At 42.9% G+C, this 19,141-nt stretch overlaps 1 protein-coding gene across 1 annotated transcript; it reads left to right on the top strand.

Annotated features, from left to right (window-relative positions):
* The first annotated feature begins 246 nt into the window (after positions 1–246).
* ACBD7 (acyl-CoA binding domain containing 7) lies at positions 247–10,390 on the top strand. The gene is made up of 4 exons (XM_069211588.1): positions 247–448; positions 6,964–7,081; positions 10,026–10,088; positions 10,173–10,390. Exons 1-4 carry the CDS (start codon positions 317–319, stop codon positions 10,244–10,246), a joined length of 387 nt encoding a protein of 128 aa, XP_069067689.1. The 5' UTR covers positions 247–316; the 3' UTR covers positions 10,247–10,390.
* Positions 10,391–19,141: the final 8,751 nt, after the last annotated feature.

Below are 19,141 nucleotides of genomic sequence, written 5' to 3'. Positions count from 1 at the left end.
GAGACCAGCCCCTACCTTGTAAATACGCAACCTCTTCATGCGAGGGTTTCCCTCTTGAGGAAACTCTGAGGTAGAAAGAACCGACGCCTGTGGATCCTATCAGGCTTCAGCTGCCTCATATGATGATCCTCGTCAGCCACTTATTTTTCACCTTTAAGGCGGGCATTATTGCGTCTATCCTATCAATGATTCCGAGATATTTCCCAACAGTGCTCCGGTCAGGTGCATGCTCAGATAGCGCCTCTGTGAGGTCCGCCGTCCCCGAGGCTTGGGCAATGATGTCACGCGTCGCGCGGCAGGACCAATGGGAGGCTGAATGACGACTGCAGCGGGCTGCCGCTATAAGAGGAGGGCGCGCGCTGCAGACCCATCATCTGCCTGGAAAGACCCGCAGTGCAGACTTGACAAGAACCCTGCTGCGAGCCTTTTGGTGAACATGTCGCTCCAGGTAACGGCCCCTTAACGTTTGCGTCGCTAGAAGCCCCATAGATGCCGCAAGGGATGGGGAGTTCAGTGTGGAGGAGAGGCGTCTTCTCTCCTTAAGAACAGCGGCGTTTCCTCAAATGATGCTACGAGTACTTGTGATTTCAGTTTTGTTGCACTTCGAATCAGTTTTCTCCTTTTTGACTCTGTGTATCGGTTTAAATGCATTCCGCACATATGTCCATTCATTGGTTGTGGGACAATATGGGGCTGGATACCGATAATCAAGCGCAAAATAATAAACCTGCCTTGAAAGATAGCGAGGCGCTTTCTCTGTTACTCAATGCGTGGTTAACAGCTCTAGGACACGGCTCCGTCTCCAGCTGCAGAGACCCGAAATCAAGCCCTTAAAAGCGCTGAACGTTGCAGTTTTGTATTTTTCATAATGCGCTTTTATGTTTGACGCTGTGCGCGCTGTCTGCTGGGTTCCCTTGTCCGTATCATTTTTCCGGTTCCAAGGCTGGAAAATTATAAAGGGAGCGAAACCTTAACGCCCCCTGGACTGGTTTAGAATATGCATGCTATGTATGTTAAAGGGGTGCAGAACATAATGCACCCAGTTAAGTTTCACGCACACACCGGGTTTGCTGATGCTGTTTAATTTATGTGCACTTCGGCCATCTTCAGGGTCTCAGTAGGATTCCGCTGGGAGTGATTACGCAGAGCACAGGAGGTGTTCATGTTGCTGTAGTTGTTATTTTGACGCCTCATAGAAAGTATATGAGGGGGCTTAATGCAGGCCTCCTGAGAGCCCGCGGCTGTTTCAGCCCCTTGTACTAACCCGAGGGCCATTCATTATCTGTACGATATAGGCGACTCGGAGACCTTCAATACGTTCTGCGCGGGCTGGGGCAATGTACAGTTATGTGTTACATTACTGAGACATGCACTTCCTGTTAAACCTAAACTCAAAAACCCGCGGTCAGGAAAAGGTTATACATATCATCGTTTTTAACACTGTGCAGACGGTCAGAAAAGGGGATTAATATATATATATATAATTTTTTCTGCGCTTTTGTACCAACTTTTGTGGGTTTAATTTACCTGCATTCTAACTTTTTCTTTAATAAATAGCAGCCGATGAAATTATTTAAAAGTGGTTTGACTACTTTACGAGCTGGTTGTGGGTGATGTGCAGCCCTTGGTGTGCGACTATAATGCACCAGTTTTTTTGAATACATATATATATATATATATATATATATATATATTTTTATGTGATAGAACTCCCTTTTACATGGAATGCATAAACCCCAATCTTCCATCAGAGATCAGTGATTTGAAAATGCTTGTCCAGAATGGAGTTAATCTTTAAGTGTATTAGACTGAAAGAATACTATGAAGGAACACTATGATTTTTTTTTTTTTAACTTTAAAATGAAATGCTTTTGGGCCCTCCTTGAGTTATGCTAATGCCTAATTAACTTAAACCAAAATACATTTGTTAATTTGTATTTTTAAATGGTAGAATGCCAATTTTCTTCATAAAGGTTAAAAAAGTAATTGTGTGTGGTGTTTGTTTTTTTTTTTTTTTTTTTTTTTTTTTCTTTTTTTTTGTGCTTGGTCTTTGTTTCATTTTGAGACTCTGCAGGGGCAGGATGGGAAAATGTTTTCAGAATGTTAGTTAAAATTGTCTGGCCAGGGAGAACAATGTGGTATCTGTCCAGTTCTGCAAGGGTCTGGGTTGCCCGGGAGTCTACATGATGTCAGTCCCTTCCACTGGATGTGAACAAAGGCCTGAAAGAAGCCTGCTCTACTTTGCACATTAATTCATCCTTCGTGTTCAGTGTGTTAAATCAGGTCTGGCACCCATTGAGCATCCGAGTACGTGGCTGGTTTTCCATTACAAGGTAATGGTTGTACCCCGTTGCAATATGTAGAATGTGCTGCTGCCTCAGTCGTGTTAACTTGTCCTTCATGACCTGACGGTTCCTTGTTCTTATATGATGAACATTCCATGGGTCTTGGAAGAATTGAAGGTTCTGCACAATAGTTTGCACTTGTTCACCACAAAGTATAAAACGGTCCAAAAATGCCTCTTCATCAGTTCTTTCTGCGTCATTATTAACACTGCCTTACTACAAGATCTATTAAGTTGTAATGTTTTCATTTGTTCTTTCAACATTCTAATTTTTATTTTTTATCTTTTTTGTCGTGGCCATTTTCTCTATGTACCTGTTGCTTTTGTAAAACTGGTGAGGTGTAGATCTCGAACCCAAAGTTAATCAATCAAGCCTACTCTCCATTTCCACCTCCCTCCCCCTCTTAAAGAGGATGCTGGGCCTTCATCATCGACCCTTAGGTGGCATGCTTCATCACTGCTCTTCACCCACGTATACTGTCACATGATGTCAAGAGGTTTACCATAATACAGGTATTCGTCTAGCAGGAATATAACGTGATTTTACAACTAATGAAGTGTAGAATAAGGTCCACTAACAGACTTAAATTCCTGAGACACACTGTGTCTAAGCATGTCACTAAAGAGAAAGTGAAGGGGCCAAGAAAGTGAGTTAAAATTACCTTTGGGTAGGTCTAGTCATTATATATTGGGGGGTCAGATTTACTAAGAGCTTGTGTTGCCCATGTGTCATGCAAGTCAACATAGGCAATTAAATGGGATTTACTAAGGCTTGCAAAGCCACCTTGCGTGGATCTGTTTGGCTTAGTAAACACAAGGCAGCGTATTTCTCTCCCTTGCATTACCTTGTGGCAGGGAGGCATCCATGTGTGGAGGGTGTGAGTTCCCACACACCCACCCGTAGATTTTAGCTTATCCCTAGCTTAACAAAGAGTTGTAAACCTGGGAATGCGTCAAAATGGTGTTTCTCACAGACCCAGGCATAACGAGAAATATCTTTATTTCGCCTTATGTCCCTTTTCTGTGTGTGATGTGTTTAGCATCACACATTTAATTAAAATAAAAAATGCCTCTAAGGGTTGTTGATTGATTTCGTGCAGGAGGGTCATTCCTGCACAAAAACAATCCAGCTGGCAACCCAAGCCCCCTTGCACCATGGTGCAAAGGTGCCTGCATTGGGGCAGTGCAGTACAAGTGCAAGGAGGCAGCAGACATGTGACAGATTTTTTTTATATGGTGCATTTCTGATGTCTCCCTTTACGCAGCACAGCAAGTAGCCTTGCTGCACTGTGTTGCATAACATGTTAGTTAATCTGTCCCTGGGTGCCCCAGTGCTAACAAACACCAGGCGAGTCTTTTTTACCCTATATGGTGATAGACCTGCTTTCTCCTAGAGTATGGTTTGTTTGAGATACAGGTCAGGGGAGAGGATTCATTCTAGTTGACTGGTTCACGTCTCTCCATTTATTATGACTTGTAGATATTCTCCTAGTCTCTCTGATGGAGATTTATAATAATGGGAACAGTACAGAAAATAAAGTAAGAAAACTACTTTTAGCTAAGCGAGAATGTGCTCACTGAAGGAGCCTGCTGATGCAACTGGCATTAAAATGAGAGGACCGACGGGTGATGCAGACAAAATAAAGTTTGTTTTAGACCTTAACATTTTTCATTGCACAACCTCTTTGTAGGAGTCTGCCACAAACTGGACATCTGAACATTCACCAATGCTGAAATTCCACTGGTAGGCTCTGTATGCACTTGGATCCTTGTGGAGATGGTCCATATCTCAAGTGCTACACGCAGGGGCAAGCTGACTGCTGGTCTTTGCCTCTAGAAGATGCTTCTGCACCCAGTCCTTGATGACTCATTCAGAGATGGCTTAGATAGAAACAATGTGTTCTGCAGAACTATTTTCTAGGGGTCTAGTTTACTTTAAGAGTCATAAAGATTTTGTGTACCACCTTGTGGTCGAGGGTGTGCTAGTTTACCAGGAATCCAGCATCTTTCATGGAGGAGAGAGAAGACCGATATGAGAGTCTCCTTACCCTAGGCAAAGTGCTTGAAAAGGGGAGGTGCTTTTTGTCTGATGGCTCACAGGGGGCCATCTGCTTAAACTTGTTAAGTCGGACTCGGCTAAACAGCATTAATGAGGAGGTGCAACATATTTAGATGGTTCTTCAGCAATGATCTCATACAGAGAACCTTTAAAAGTGGCAAGGAGTACTGCTGGCTATGTTAAGCTTCTGCGTTTCTTTGGTGGACTTGAATTAAATGGCCTAAATCTATTTTTTTTGCAGTTACTCTTACAGAAGAGTTTCTGTTGCTCATGGAGTTCACAGCTGTTTGAAAGCATTCGTAGTGGTGACCAGTAGATCAAGTCAGCATCAGAAACTAAGTGTGCCCCTTTTCACTTATTGAACTTCAGTAGGAGACCTGCTTTAAATCTGATGTTGCCGCATCTAAACAGAAAGGTTCAAATCAATTTGAATATGATTCAAACAGTTTGGAACAGCATTTGAGAATGCTTGGAAAAATCCAAAACAATCCTTGAGCATTGTGAAGAGATAAGAGTACTTGTTTGATTGAACCAAAAGACGGACTATACATTTTGCACTGGAATCAGGGTTTGACATCACGGATTGGGGAGTAAAATGCCATTGTCCTTTTTGATGAGCAAAAACTGAGCATATATGCTATACACTCTTGCAATTCGGGGCACATTTCATTTACATCAAATTGAGGGAGCAGGCATGCGATTTGAAATACCCAAAATGTGATGTAAAGGCCCATATGAACTGGGCCTCACTTGTGCCAGCACTCTGTGTCCTGCTCATGGAGACGCTATCTTTATAATCCTGCACTTAACTAAGTGGCGTCTGAATGTGTAGAAGAAAAGTGTTTTTACATAGGCACTGCTTTGATTACAGCAACTGGGGTTGCCTGGAAAAGATTCTGAGCCAGATTTACTAAAAAGTGGTACGGTGCTACACCAAAATTTGCAGCGGTGTCACTTTAGAAATGCAGGGATGCGCCTTATTTACTAAAAAAATAGCACACCCCTGTGTTTTCCCTTGCTCCGGCACTAAATGTAGCTGCCAACAAAGGCATCCATGCACCATTGCGCAAGGGTGTCTTATGTTGAGGGGATTGATTATGTGCAGGAGGGTGCCCCTTCTTGCACATAAACAATTTACAATGGCGATTTGGCACTTCTGTGTATGCTGCAAAATGCAGGACACATGGAAAAATCGAAAACAAGGAGGAATAAAAGTGTTCCTCCTCGTTGCGCCATACTAACACCACCCCTGGGATGGCGTTAGTTTTTGGAGCTGCCACAGATTTACCACTTATTGTGAATCTGAGGCAGCGTGAAAAGCAATGGGTGTTGACGTAGAATGGCCACCGCAACACCCACTGCACGCTCCTCTGATGATGCAAGGCCTGTACTTAAAGTGGCCTTAAGCACAGTGCCATCGTTGCGTCCCAAAAAGTGACGCTCCAGTGGCGTTAGGGCCTTGTAAATCTGTCCCTCTGGATCCTGTTTTTAGATTGGTTGTTAAAATTTACATCTGTATTGTTTCTGGTCTATCTTATCTTCCACAGAACATGCTTCTAAATTGGTTTGCTGGCAGCGCTTCACCTCAGTGTCTCAGAGACTATTTTCTAGTGCTGAAGCTATTAAAAAAACAAGCATTTGCAATGCAACGGGTCTCGTGTTTACTCGAGTTAGAGCTATTAGCGTTGTAAATTCCTAACTGGACTTTTCTTGCAGAGTCTAAACGTATCGGCAAAAGTGCAAATATCCATGTAACAGGGTCGATGGCCAAGGCGGTAACAAAACTGCCTCAAGGAGGGACAAACTTAAAGCATTTACCAATGATAACATAGGATCTTTGAAAGGCAAGCCAATGAACGAGTGATAGTGATGGGTGTGGGTGGGCACGCTTTAAAAAAAAAAATCCCACAGTTAGATTACAACAGGCCAGAGTGCTTGCATGCTCGACCTAATAAGCTGAGGTAGCACGGGCCGTATACTGAGTGGCTGTTGTGGTCGATGACACTTAATTACAACGTTTTTGGAGAAACTAAGTATGAAAGGCTACCAGCTTGGCTGAAATGTAGGAATGCTAATTAGAAAGCGAGAGAATCCTTCCTGGACTCTCAACTCAAAACTCCATTGCTCTTATCCCATGCTCAGCCCGGTACCTTATACACTGAGGCCAGTGTACCACTTTCAAAAGATCATTTGAATCTTTCAAGTTAATGGTACCTATTTATCAAGTAGAGTTGCCCCACCAGCTTCCTGTGACCTGTAAGTTGCAGACTGATTTAATCAGTGAGCAGTAAACGAGTCACCATACTGATCAAAGTCCTGCAATTTTTTTGGCAGATGTTTTTTATGAAGCAGAGATTGGACGGAGGTAGGTCAGATCTGTTTAGATTAAAAGATCAGTGTCTGTCATCGGAGATGTCCCTTCTTTTCTCTGCTTCAGATGAGTAATGTAATGATTGATTATTCTACAAGCATTTCTGTAATGTTGCTTGCTGATTATAAAAGGCAGGCGGAACTGTATTTTGTTGTTTAAGCAACTGAGTTAAATATGTATTTTGTACAGGCAGAGTTTGAGAAGATTGCAGAAGACGTAAAAAAGGTGAAAACAAGACCAACTGATGATGAACTGAAGGAACTGTATGGGCTTTACAAGCAAGCCACTGTCGGTGACATCAATATAGGTAATGAAGCACTGTAATAAAAAACAAAAAAAACGTGTTTTTTTTTCTTTTTTTTTTCTTCTTCCTAAGGTGATCATTTTACAAAAGGGCATTCAAGCAGGCTAACTTCGATCTGGTGGCAAAGAAGGCTAATCCCCCTTGCAAAATACTCTATTTTCACTAATAAAACCAAAGGGATAATGTCCCAGAAGTGTCCTATAGCCTCCTCTTCCCCAGGACCTGTGAATTTGTAGATCATCACAAATGCTTTGCTTAACGTACCACACAACACAAACCTTATCTCTGTATCTTACTGGATCTACAGCGAAGAATACCCTATAATATCTTTTTGCAGAAAAAGGATGGTTAATTGCAGCTGCAACAAGAAAGATCGATCAGCTGCGTATTTTTGTTACTGGGGGACACAAATGGGGAAGAAGAGGGATTCCACCACTTCTGCTTTTCACAATATAGATTTTGAAATGGTGCAGTTGAAAATTTCAGTTTCTGCCCTTTGCTCTACAGTCTGATAAGATGATGCACGTGGTCCTTTGTCCTACAATCAGATTGAAGTAGTTAAGTGCACACACGTTGCCTCTGGTTTTCTAAGTGCAGAATCTAAATACCTCCTCCTCCTCCTCCTTCTAGGAAGTTTTAGCAATATTCTGCTGTGTGGACTATTTCCTTCCCTTTAGTGTTTAGAGCAATAGCCGGAATACATCCGGAATGAGTATGTCAAGAGTTTGAATGTGTTGCCCCACACTGTCCCCTCCTACTTATCAATGTAATTCCGGAATGAGCATTGATGTCCTGCATTAAGTGGTGGTTCAAGCGTGGATGTGATACATTTTATGTAATTAGTAGAGTGTCAGGTGGTGTTGAGGTTGTGTGCTGGGTTGGCCCTAGGGCGGTGGACTGGTGCCGCTGCACTGGGCGCTGACTTCATGGGTGCCGTTTTTTTTTTTTCTCTAATATATTACGGAGTTAAAAGGACCTGCTGCGTTCCTTACCTCCAGCAATTTTCTGGCAACACTGGATAACTCTGGACCTGCTGGCCAGAGATGGAGTTTTGTCTAGTGGACGTTTTGACTCATAAAGTAGCGGAGGGTTAATATGCTTCATGCAAAGCACATGTAACATGCAGATCATGTTAGTGCATGTCATTTTAATTGTTCAGTGGTTTACTGATTTTTGTCAGATATATTTGTTACTTGCAGTTTGGAAGTTAAAATCCTAATATAGAACAGTGAGCTATAACCTGGCACTCCCTCCTTACATTTTGTATTTTATTCTTTATGTAGCTGCCTGTAACTCCTCTGTCATTTACCAGGAGTTGCCTCTCTCTCCCCACCCAAGGCCTTCCTTTTTTGCGACTAATGCAGCCTCTTGTGTATCTCAGGACTGTGAGCTTTGCTCCAGGCATACTGGCACTGCCACTCTGTCTCCTACGACTAATTACTTTGCTTTCCTATTGTTGCCTGTTCTGTGTTTGCACACCAGGGCTGCCTGCACTGCCTCTCCCATCTGCCTACAATGTCTCTGCTTGCCATCCAATGGTCGCCTAAGTTGCTGCACCTTATATGCCGAAAGGCAGTTGGCCTTTCACTGCCTCCTGCCTTTCCGCTGTTCTCGGGGCCACCTCTTTTCATCCCTTGGCTACTTCCTTTGCCACTATCACCACCCTCCACCCCCCACCCCCCTCAGCCCTTCTACTCTACCATCTCACCAGGGCTGCCTGGATAGCCTCTACCCCCTATTGCCTCATGCTCTGCTCCTGCCCTTTCCACCTCTGTTTTGCTTCTACTACTTCATCCCCATGACTGTTTGCTCTGCTTCTGGCAATAGATGCAGAGACAAAATGATGTAGAGAAAATGGGGGAGTTAAAATGTTTCAGACATTTTCAGGGATAGTCTGAATGAGAGCGTTTGACAAGAAGTAGTGAAATGCAAGCTCCTTCTAGTCTTCACAGATTGGCAGAAATGTTTTTTAAACAAAATGTAGAAATTGTCGTGCAAGTTTGGAATTTCAAGCATATGCAGTACCAGCTCTATACCATTTAAATTAACAGTATCTTGAGAAGCAGTATTAATTTTAGTTAAACAACAATGGCATTGATGACAGACACAAAAGTAATTGGTACAATAAATGTTGAAGTGACATTAGCATGGCTATTTACAAAGGTTAAGTTAAACTTGTGAGTAATTTACACGTGGAGCCTTACTCATACTTTTGAGTAATGTTGCTACTTTTGGTTATTCACAAAATTAGAAAGTGAAGTTACTGAAAAGTGTAGTCTTTCATGCCCCTACCCCAAGAAAAAGGGGTTGGGACCAAATATGAGTGCAAGACACTGGCAGTAGGTGTTAAGGAGTTGGGGGGGGGGTGTGGGGGGGGAGAGCACATGCGGTATGCTAAAGAATAGCTGATTTTCTCACTCATGCTATACTCCTTCTGCTTGGATTCCTAAACTTTGAGTTGCCCTTGACAGACTAGGCTGAAATGAGGGACTTTTGCACCAGTGGAACCTTCACAGCCCCTCACACTAACTCCAACATGGAATCCTTGGGACACCTGTTTTGGTTAGTTTTGAAATGCTCACATCTCTGGTTATGGCATGGTCTTGGTATCAAGTTGGAGCTGCAGTGGTGTGTACAGACATAGAGAAACAGTTTAATGGGAGTCAAAAGACTTAAACCTTTCACAGTTCTGATCGATTTCTGGCAAATCTTTGTAACCAGCCACACTGTGCTTCTCAGAGAGAGAGAGTCAATTGGAAGGCAATACAATTTAAAACTCGGCTAGTTTCAAACTTGCATTCTAGTGGGAAGGTGACACTGTTTGACATCGGCAACTCTTTAAAGATATTTTAAGCTATGGATGGCATAGCTGCTTGAAGCTATGTAGCCCCATGCAGAGATGTATAGTAAGTGTTGTTGTTAACTGTACTTTTTCTTTTTCTTTAAGATCCTCCTGGAATGCTAGATTTGAAGGCGAAGGCCAAATGGGAAGCATGGAATCTAAGAAAGGGTAAATACTCCATCTTTATTTGGATTGTAACCCTTTTTACAATATGTGGCAAACAGCTCAATTAATCCTTTCTTTACCTTTTAGGTACCTCCAAGGAAGATGCCATGACTGCCTATATAGCGAAAGCAAAGGAAATCATAGAAAAGTGTGGACTGTAACAATCTTGAGTATTGAAAGCCAGCAGTGATGCCGAATTTCAACAATCTAAACCTTTTGTGATAGAAGCTTTGTATAGTTTTCTACAGTCTTGCTCTCTCGACGGATTTAAAGGAGAGAGAATAAACCAGTTGATCTTTGTGAAATGGCTAGTGTGATTTCTTTTTTTTTTTATGGTAACTGTAACATTGCTGATTACTACATAACTACTGCATCCCCATTGCGATCCTTAGTGGTTGATTCCATAACGCTCTATGATGGCAGAATTCTGCTTCACTATGAACCCTAGATCAGTGGTGCTGTAAGGCGACCACAAAGGATTAGTGCCTCTGTATGGAGTTCAGGCTAGCCTTTATTTAGTCAACTCACTTTTTTTAATTTTTTTTTATCTGGAGGTGGTGACGATGGAAGAAAGAGTGGCAAGCAGTGCAATTTTCGCACCTATGGGTTTAGGACCTTGCATGGGTGCAGCATTCCATATACAATCGCCGAACTCCGGTTTGCAAGAGTAGTCCTGGAAAGCTGCAATAGACACGAGTGTCCAGGAGAATTAATGGAAAACAATTGTGAATTCCTGCTTGTAACAATGCGTTGTCTTCTGCACATGCATTGTTATGCACATATAATATTTTGTTACTCCCAAACCACACAGCAGCCAATGCCATAGTGAGAACAGCAAAGGTTGGGCAGTGTTCGTACAGGAAGTGGACAGTAGCTTCCTCTGAAAATATTTAGACGCCAGTACTTACTCTTTGTTTGTATTTACATAGTTTTACAAATGAGCCTCTGCAAAACATAAGGCCTAATAATGGTACCTTCAAAAAGCAAGTCTTCATGAGGCAATTCAAAAGACCCAGAGGGGCTATGGCAGTGTGACGGAAGTGGTAACACACAGATGTGGAGAATAGGCAAGAAGCAAGCCCATGAGGGACATGAGCTTGGTGAAAGGGAGGATTGGAGACAAGATTTGGAGGAGCCCACAGCAGCAAGCTGGTTGGGCCACAGCATAGACAAAGTCAGCAAATACCAGGAGAGAACTAGGGGCAACAGGCTGAACTTATAGGCCATAAGTTGAAGGACTGCAGAAAGCATGTGAGTTACCGGTTTTGAAGTCAATCGGAGGGGAATGAAAGACCGATGGGGGACCACCATCTCCAAGGACAAATATGATGCACTTGCAGGAATAGAGGAAAAAAGGCAACAGAATACAAATGGAGCAGTACTATGAGAGCTGCCAGCATGGTGTGGGGTCCAGGGCAAAGCTGAGGGGCTGGTCAGATAAAACAACCAAAATCACTGAAAGTGGACCATGAGGGGAAAAGGTGAGAACAAATGGATGGAGGCAAGCCAAAGAGGTGGGTGATCAAGAACTATCCTGATGACATGTAGTCCACTTAGGAAGTGGAAGACCACCCACTGTAAGAGCACCCAAGGTAGCAAGGACTATTTGGGAAGTGCAACCGGATACATGCACAGTACCAGTCTTGCTGCTGAAAGCCACAGATTGGGTTTAGTCAAAAAAGGAAGTGACGCAGGCAAGGGTACAAACGGGGATGAGGATAAGAACACTTTGAATGTCTGCCCAGCATCCAGTGCACCAGAATCACATCGCTACAAAAAGTGCTCATCATGGACACATCATGAGCTGAAAGCCAAGGGAAGCTTCCTGCTACAGTAAAACTGTGTAAGGGCAGCTAGAAATTGTAGAGGTGGTACTCGTAACACTGTATACAATGGTGGTCAAAGGGGAGGTGCAACTGATTCTATTGCCACAATGGCCCATTTCAAGTCACCCTAACAAACGTGCTGCCGCAGGACACAGCCCACTTCCCTGGCCTCCACATTATAGTGCCCAGAATGTGTGCTACCTAGGCAACAAGTGCATGGGGACTAGAGAAAGGATTTCATATCCACTTTGGTTGTGCAGGAAAAAAGGGCTGCAGTGCATTGCAGTGTCTAAGTGGGCAGCACCAGTGAGCACACTGGAAAAACAAGCATTGGCAAAGCCAAATAGGTTCTTTCAATGAAAGAGCTATTGGTTTTGCCAATGTCTTTTAGCCATGTTGTACAGCAGTGTGGAGTGGCAGAGTGAAGTGTCGTGTAGCATAGAGTGGCATACAGTGGAGTAGGCTGGCGTAGAGTGGTGTAGCGTAAGTGATTTTGCATGGAGTGAAGGGGGTACAGTAGATTGGCACTGAGTGCAGAGGGGGTAGAGTGTTGTGCCAGGGTGGTGCAGAGTAGAAGGGAGAGCAGTGGCATATAGTAGATGGGTAGAGTGCAGTGGCAGTCGAGTGGTGCAGAGAAGAGCAATGTCATAGATTGGTGTAGAATAATGTGGTGCGGAGTAGAGAGCAGTGGTGTAGAGTATAGGGTGGATGGGAGAGCAAAGAAGCAACAGGAGGTAGGAATAGAAGCTACACAGAGGGGGATATGGGAGACTGAAAACACAACCACTAATATGAAGTGCTTGAAAACGAGAGTAGCTGCAAAAAGGGAGCAGTGGATGGACACAAGTACTTGGCCCATGCCATGCTCCAGGGAGAGGGCCAAACACAAGAGGACATGACGCCTGCATGCCATAACAAACTGGGAAGAAGGAAATGAGAGCTACAATGAAGCTAGCAAATGGTAGGCTATGGGTGGTCTGTTAACCTACTGTCTGTAAATGACATGTCTCGCAGAGACAGCACACGCACTGTCTAAGGGAAACCTAATGACTGCTGATGTAGACAGTCTTTAAAAAAAAAAAAAAAAAAAAAAAATTATGTGGTTTACTTCATAATGAAGGTGACGACCTGCCCATATAGGTGCATAGGAGATTCTGTTGCATAATTGGGCCTGTTTTGGCCCCAGGAGGTCATGACCTGGTTAGTAACTGGATGGAGACCTAACGGCAATACCAGATGTCTGTCTGTGCCTTTTTGGAAGCAAATAGAGGAATGCCCTAATGTAGAATTGGAAAGGAAGATATTTTTTGCACCTGAGGCTGAGACCTGGCTCTGATTAGTGGGTACCTGGTTACTCCTGAGATCTTTTTTAAGTTTAGGTATACTACTGATAACTTACACTTATGTGTTGTTTGCTTTTGAAAATTTAAATAAAGCAAGAAGTACTCCATTCTTTTCCTTCAGATATCCTCTACCCTGGAAGTACCTTCCTCTATTTGGTCTAATCCGGAACCTGCTTCTCGAACACTCATCATTCTTTGCGCTCTGGCACCCCTCTACCCCTCGTTAAAACCGGCCTTTATTCAGTGTAATCAGGATCAAACCTCTAACACTAATCTTTTTACAGTCAATTGGCTAGGTACACTTAACAGCCTTCAGTAAGCTTTGGGACTAGCAAGTGTAGAATTCTGACTACTTAGAATTGAGATCACCAATAGAGATGCTGGTTGCGTTGATACCCAGGTGTCCTGAACCCAAGGGCGTCATCAACAATACAATTGCCCTCTCTGGTGGGAAAACTTGAGAGCGGTCTGTCAACTTATGTGCTAATTATGAATTAACTGAAGAAGGGGGTTGACCTCCCTGCAATGACCATGATATACTGAGCTGTGGAAAATGTGCTCTAATCAATGGCTAATCTATAGCAACTCATAAAACTGAAATTTATCAAACTATTATTTTTTTCATTGAGGAAACATTTTTTTTGACTGACTCATTTTGCTACTGGGACTTAGTTTGGCAAGCTTCTGGACTGGAACTGGTGTTTGCTATGGTGATACCCATACTGTCTAGACCAGATTAAGTTAAGGAGTGTATGTGATTTGCTGTTATTTTTATTTTTAAAAAAAAGCCTTACTCTGCAGCTTTGTTGTACCATCTCAATGACTACGTTTGTGTCAGAAACTTTCGGAGGGTGCTGGCTAGACTGGTGGCAGGGAAGACAAGGAAGCAGAATACTGGAGTAGACCCACCCAAGATCACAGAGAGAGAGAGAGAAGAAAATGGATCCAAAAGGGAAGCTCTATTCAAGGGAATAAGAGAGATGGGGCTCAGAAAGAACAGGTATTCAAGAGGCAAGGTGGCACCCAGACTAACTTAACATCTCGGGACAAACGTGAAAGATATATATAGATAGATATCAGCATAAACAATAAAGGGATAATAATGTGGTATAAAGCACTTGGGAGCTTCACATGGTAAGACTAAAGCACAGTGAGTTTCTCACCCACAATTGCTGTTACAGATTCTGACTGCTCATATCCCTATAGTGGATATACATGCAAAGGCAGGATCTGTGGAGCTGACTCCTATGGTGATGTTATAAAAGTAACTGAAAAATAAAACTCGGTGCACAAGAAACACCTCCTAGGTTGTAAGCTGAGCCCACAGATCCTGGCGATCAAACAGGAACAGGCAAGGGACTGAAAGCAATGGTGTAGAACAAAATACAACCAAAATAGACCAGGAGTGCTTAACAGGAAATAAGGAAAAACAAAGGGAACACTTGGTAGAAAGCAAGTAACATGAAAGGAAACTCGAAGCAAGACAAACGGAAAATAGGAACTGGAACAAAGATATGGAATGAAAGGCAAGGACTGGGAAAAGGAAAATACAGAAGGAGAGGGTTCAAGGGAGCACAGGGAGTGCTGGTGGAGGAATAAAAGAAACACAGGTGGCAGAAATACCTTAAGGAATAGCTGAGGCTCGAGAGTCAAGTAGCCCTGCAGGTAATGCTAGTTCAGGAAAAAAGGATGTTCTATAGCTCAAGAACGAGAAATAACTATGGCTCAGGAACTCAGCAAATAAGAATAACAAAAGCTCAGGAAACAAGGGAGGAATAACTAAGGCACAGGAACGAGGAATAACTATGGCTCAGAAACTTCAGGAAACAAGGGTCAGTCTCACCGGAAAACAACTACAATGACCAACACTGAGCTGAAGAGAGCTGAGGCTTAAAAGGACTCACAGTAATCACATGCAACAGGTGTGAGAAGGCTTGCAGCAGTCAGCCACAGGTGTGCTTAATTACTCCACCCATCTGTGGCCTGCAGGGGTGGAGCCGAAGCAGTTAACAGGCGATTCTAGGTAATGGGAGTTCCAAGCATGAGCAGACTGGCTTCCACAAAACCCAGCATAGATTGGGATTGGTTGGTAATTTTCAAATAGAACCCAAATGGCTGGAAGTCAGGATATGCATGCAGGGGAAGGACTGGAAGCTTATTAGAGCATTGGAAAGTCCCAATGTCAGGCCACCTGGTGATGGGCATGATAGCGCAGGGAGCGAGTCATGACAGTTTGAGCACTTTTATTCTACAGTGTGTGGGCTACGGGATGTGATGTCTATATCGCAGATGTCTCGCGGGAGGGCTCTGCCATCTTGGACCAGCCATGAGCTAGGAGTGGTTGATGGGGTCTCACGAGTGTGGTTCTCGTAGGGCCTCCAAACATCAGAATGATATTTATGTGATGAATGAACACTGGGGGGAGCCCAAAAACCATTGATTCCCTTCTCCGAGAGGTTTCTTCTTGCTTTTCGCCTCCAGTTTAGTGATGTACACATCCCTGATAAAAAACAATATGATCTTTACCATTCAGGAGATGAGCCTTAGTGATGGAGTCTGCCTCCACCTGAGCCCACCTCAAAAGCTCCCTCAGCCAACACTTCATGGCTGGTGCCACTCTAGCCTCCCAGGACATCGTACTAGGCTAGGTCTATGAACCTACAGATATATGTTACCTTTGGTTCTAGGCCTCAAACCTAGAAGGCAGCATTTGTGTGGTACTGTACAGTCTACAACGTTTGATATACATTCTACCACTTCCTTTCATGTATGTTGAGGCACCTGGCAATCCTACACCATGTGATAAAAAAACAGAAGCCTGAAGGTGAAACCTGGGGCATTCTGACAAGGCCCCTGGGAACATATGCCTAATGCGTTTTGGGGTCAAGTAGACCTGGTGTAGGTAATTAAATTGTGTGTAGCGAAACCACAGCTTTCTAGATATTTCTTTTAGCTGCTGCATTGTCTGTTGGTCAGTGGCATTCCCAGGTTGGTTGACTACTTATCCCTGGCTCGAAAGTCTGTAGCATAATGTTGTGTGTGTAATACCTCATACCCGGCATGTGACCACCCTCCTCGCTTCACCATGTGTGTCAGCATGGTTTGCAGCGGCAGCAACGAGGTCAGCTCGAGTGCCCCTGCCTCCAGTAGGTGGGTATGGCATGTTGCACAGTGTTGTAATCTAGGAATCAACCCGCAGGTATCCCATTTATGTCCCTGATGTCTTGGAATGACCGTAAAGATTCCTCCTTTTATAAATCCCCAACATGCAGCACCCCTGCCTCCGTCCATGTGTCCTTTTGTCCAACAATGTCTTGTATTATCAGTATCGACAAAAGTGGGAGACGGAGGGGATAAGGCAGGCATCCCTCTTTGCTGTATAAATATTTATGCCTGCATCTATGAGCGACCACCATCTTTGTAGTTGCAGGTGTACATGTGTGAATGTTGCGTAATAGCCATGTGAGAATACTATACAGTGGTAGCACACGCAGTGGCTGCATGTAAGACTGTGGGGTGCGAGATCCGACGCGCACAGTGGCAGCGCACCCGTTTTGTATGGCATCCTGGGAAGACTGACAGCATACAAGTCATCTTTAGAGGAAAGAACCTTAAGAAGTACACTTTTGGAAGTAAACTGACGGCACGCATAGGATTGTGCGTGTCAAGGCTACACTCTTTAGAGGAAAGAACCTTAAGAAGTACACTTGCGAAGTTGTTAGAATAAAGGATCTTTAATGATTTCCTTGGCGTGTGAGTGTTCAGACATCTGTGCATCTTTATAGGAGAGCTGTTTAATTGAATAGGGAAAAAAAAACAGATTAATACACAATTTTCAACTTCTAGTGTGAATATGTCTTCTCTGAATTTACATGCACCCCAACCATTTCTTTTAGCAAAAGGGGAGCCTGTCATGCAGTTGCAAGAATGGAGAGAATATTTCTGCAATTACATTGACACTTTCGAAGAAGCAGAATTTTCTGCGGAAAATAAAAATAAAATGTTATTGCATTGCATAGGTCCTGGAGGCCTAAAACTGTACAATGAGATGGAAAAAAAACCTAGGAGCGATACAGATTGTGGGGACATATTTCCACAAGCGTTAGAGGATTTGGACGCTCATTTCTCTCCAACTGTTTGCGTAGCAGTGGATAAATTCAAATTTTTTCAAAGGAAACAGCCGAAATCTGAATCTTTTGAAGAGTATGTGTCAGCTTTTAGGAACTTAGCTAAAACGTGCATATTTGGAGGATTACAGGAAGAATTCATTCGTGATCAAATTGTTATGCATACCAGTAATCCCAACATTCAAGATAAATTATGGGTAAATGGAGAAGCACTGTTGAAGGAAGTTATTGCGCTTGTTAAAAAAGCTGAACTTACCGGTAGATGCGTCAAAGCCATGGAAGAGGATAAGAATTATATTAAACAATTTTGTTCACTAAAGATAATTCTAGTTTAAAAAACGACTCGAAGAGTGTGCGTTATAAGAAGAAGGATCAACATATTCAACAACTAGATCAGCACAATATTAAAAAATGTTATAGGTGTGGAAGTGCTGACCATTTTGCTGATAGTAAGAAGTGTCCTGCTAAAAATCAGAAATGTTCATTATGTGGCCGCATGGGACATTTCGCAAGAGTATGCAAAAGTTCTAAAAGAGGAAATATTAAATTTATTGAAGAAGAAAATGAGTCGGATTGTCAGGAGGATCAGGATGATGAGAAGGGAGTCTTTTGCATTGAATATGATTTACTGGACATTGAGCAAGGACTGAATAAAAAACATGTATGCGAGCTGAGCATGGGTGGCATAGCAGTCAAAGTAACAGTTGATTCTGGTTCGCCTTTCTCTATAATTGGAAAAAAAAATGTGGATAGAAAAATTCAAAGAAACCTATGGAGACATACGAGATAGAATGGATGTGAAAGCAAAAAGGTATACTGGGGAGAGAATACATTTTGTAGGGTACAAAAACATGGAATTCGAATTTAAAGGAAAAAAGGCTATGTGCAAATTGTATATATCAGAAAAAGGTCCTTCAGTTTTGGGGTGGGTAGATCAAGGAAAATTAGGTATAATTCTTAACCCCAACAGTTTTGAACCTGTACTATCAGCTGATAGTAGTGACGATAACGATGAAATTGTACACAAATATCCAAGGGTGTTTTCAGGGAAAGTGGGGTGTTTGAACGATTTTAATCATAAGATAGTGTTGAGAAGTGGTATCAAACCAGTTGTTCACAAAGTTCGATACGTACCCTTCTCGGTCAGAGATGAAGTTTCAAGCGAACTTAAGCGACTCACGAATGAGGGCATAATAGAGCGTGTGGAATCAGCAGAATGGATTTCTCCTCTGGTTGTGGTTAAACGTACAAATGGTAAGATCAGATTGTGTGTCGACTTGCGAAGCCTAAATGAGTGTATAATGGTTGATCAGTACCCGTTACCGAAGATAAATGAGATGTTTGAATTCACGAAAGGTATGAGTTGGTTTTCTACTCTTGATTTAAAATCAGCATATCACCAAATTAAGCTAGATTCGGACAGCAAGAAATTAACAACGTTCATAACACCATTTAGTTGTTATCAATTCATGAGGGTACCTTTCGGGCTAGCTTCGGCTGCTGCGCTGTTCCAGAGAATTATGAGTGATTTACTATTAGGTATTAAGGGTGTCATGTTCTTTCAAGACGATGTTTTAATAATGGGTAAGACCAAGGAAGAACATGATGAGCGGTTACATCAGGTATTGGACGCGTTTGAAATGAAAGGTTTGACTCTGGAATTTGGGAAATGCAAAATTGCGAGCAGAAGCGTTAAATACCTTGGTCATGAAATCAGTGAGGATGGCATTAAACCAAAGGAAGAATTGGTGAAAGCCGTC

The sequence above is a fragment of the Pleurodeles waltl genome, chromosome 10, assembly GCF_031143425.1.
Source record: "Pleurodeles waltl isolate 20211129_DDA chromosome 10, aPleWal1.hap1.20221129, whole genome shotgun sequence".
Taxonomy (NCBI): domain Eukaryota; kingdom Metazoa; phylum Chordata; class Amphibia; order Caudata; family Salamandridae; genus Pleurodeles; species Pleurodeles waltl.
Note: the sequence above shows the minus strand (reverse complement) of the source record. Positions and strands in the feature narration are given on the sequence as shown.

Excerpts from the sequence above, each read along its gene's own strand:
- ACBD7 (XM_069211588.1), top strand. The coding sequence starts at position 317 with ATGACGACTGCAGCGGGCTGCCGCTATAAGAGGAGGGCGCGCGCTGCA. Across the intron at positions 449-6,963 it reads TGGTGAACATGTCGCTCCAG|GCAGAGTTTGAGAAGATTGC; the intron begins GTAACGGCCCCT and ends TATTTTGTACAG. Across the intron at positions 10,089-10,172 it reads AGCATGGAATCTAAGAAAGG|GTACCTCCAAGGAAGATGCC; the intron begins GTAAATACTCCA and ends TTTACCTTTTAG.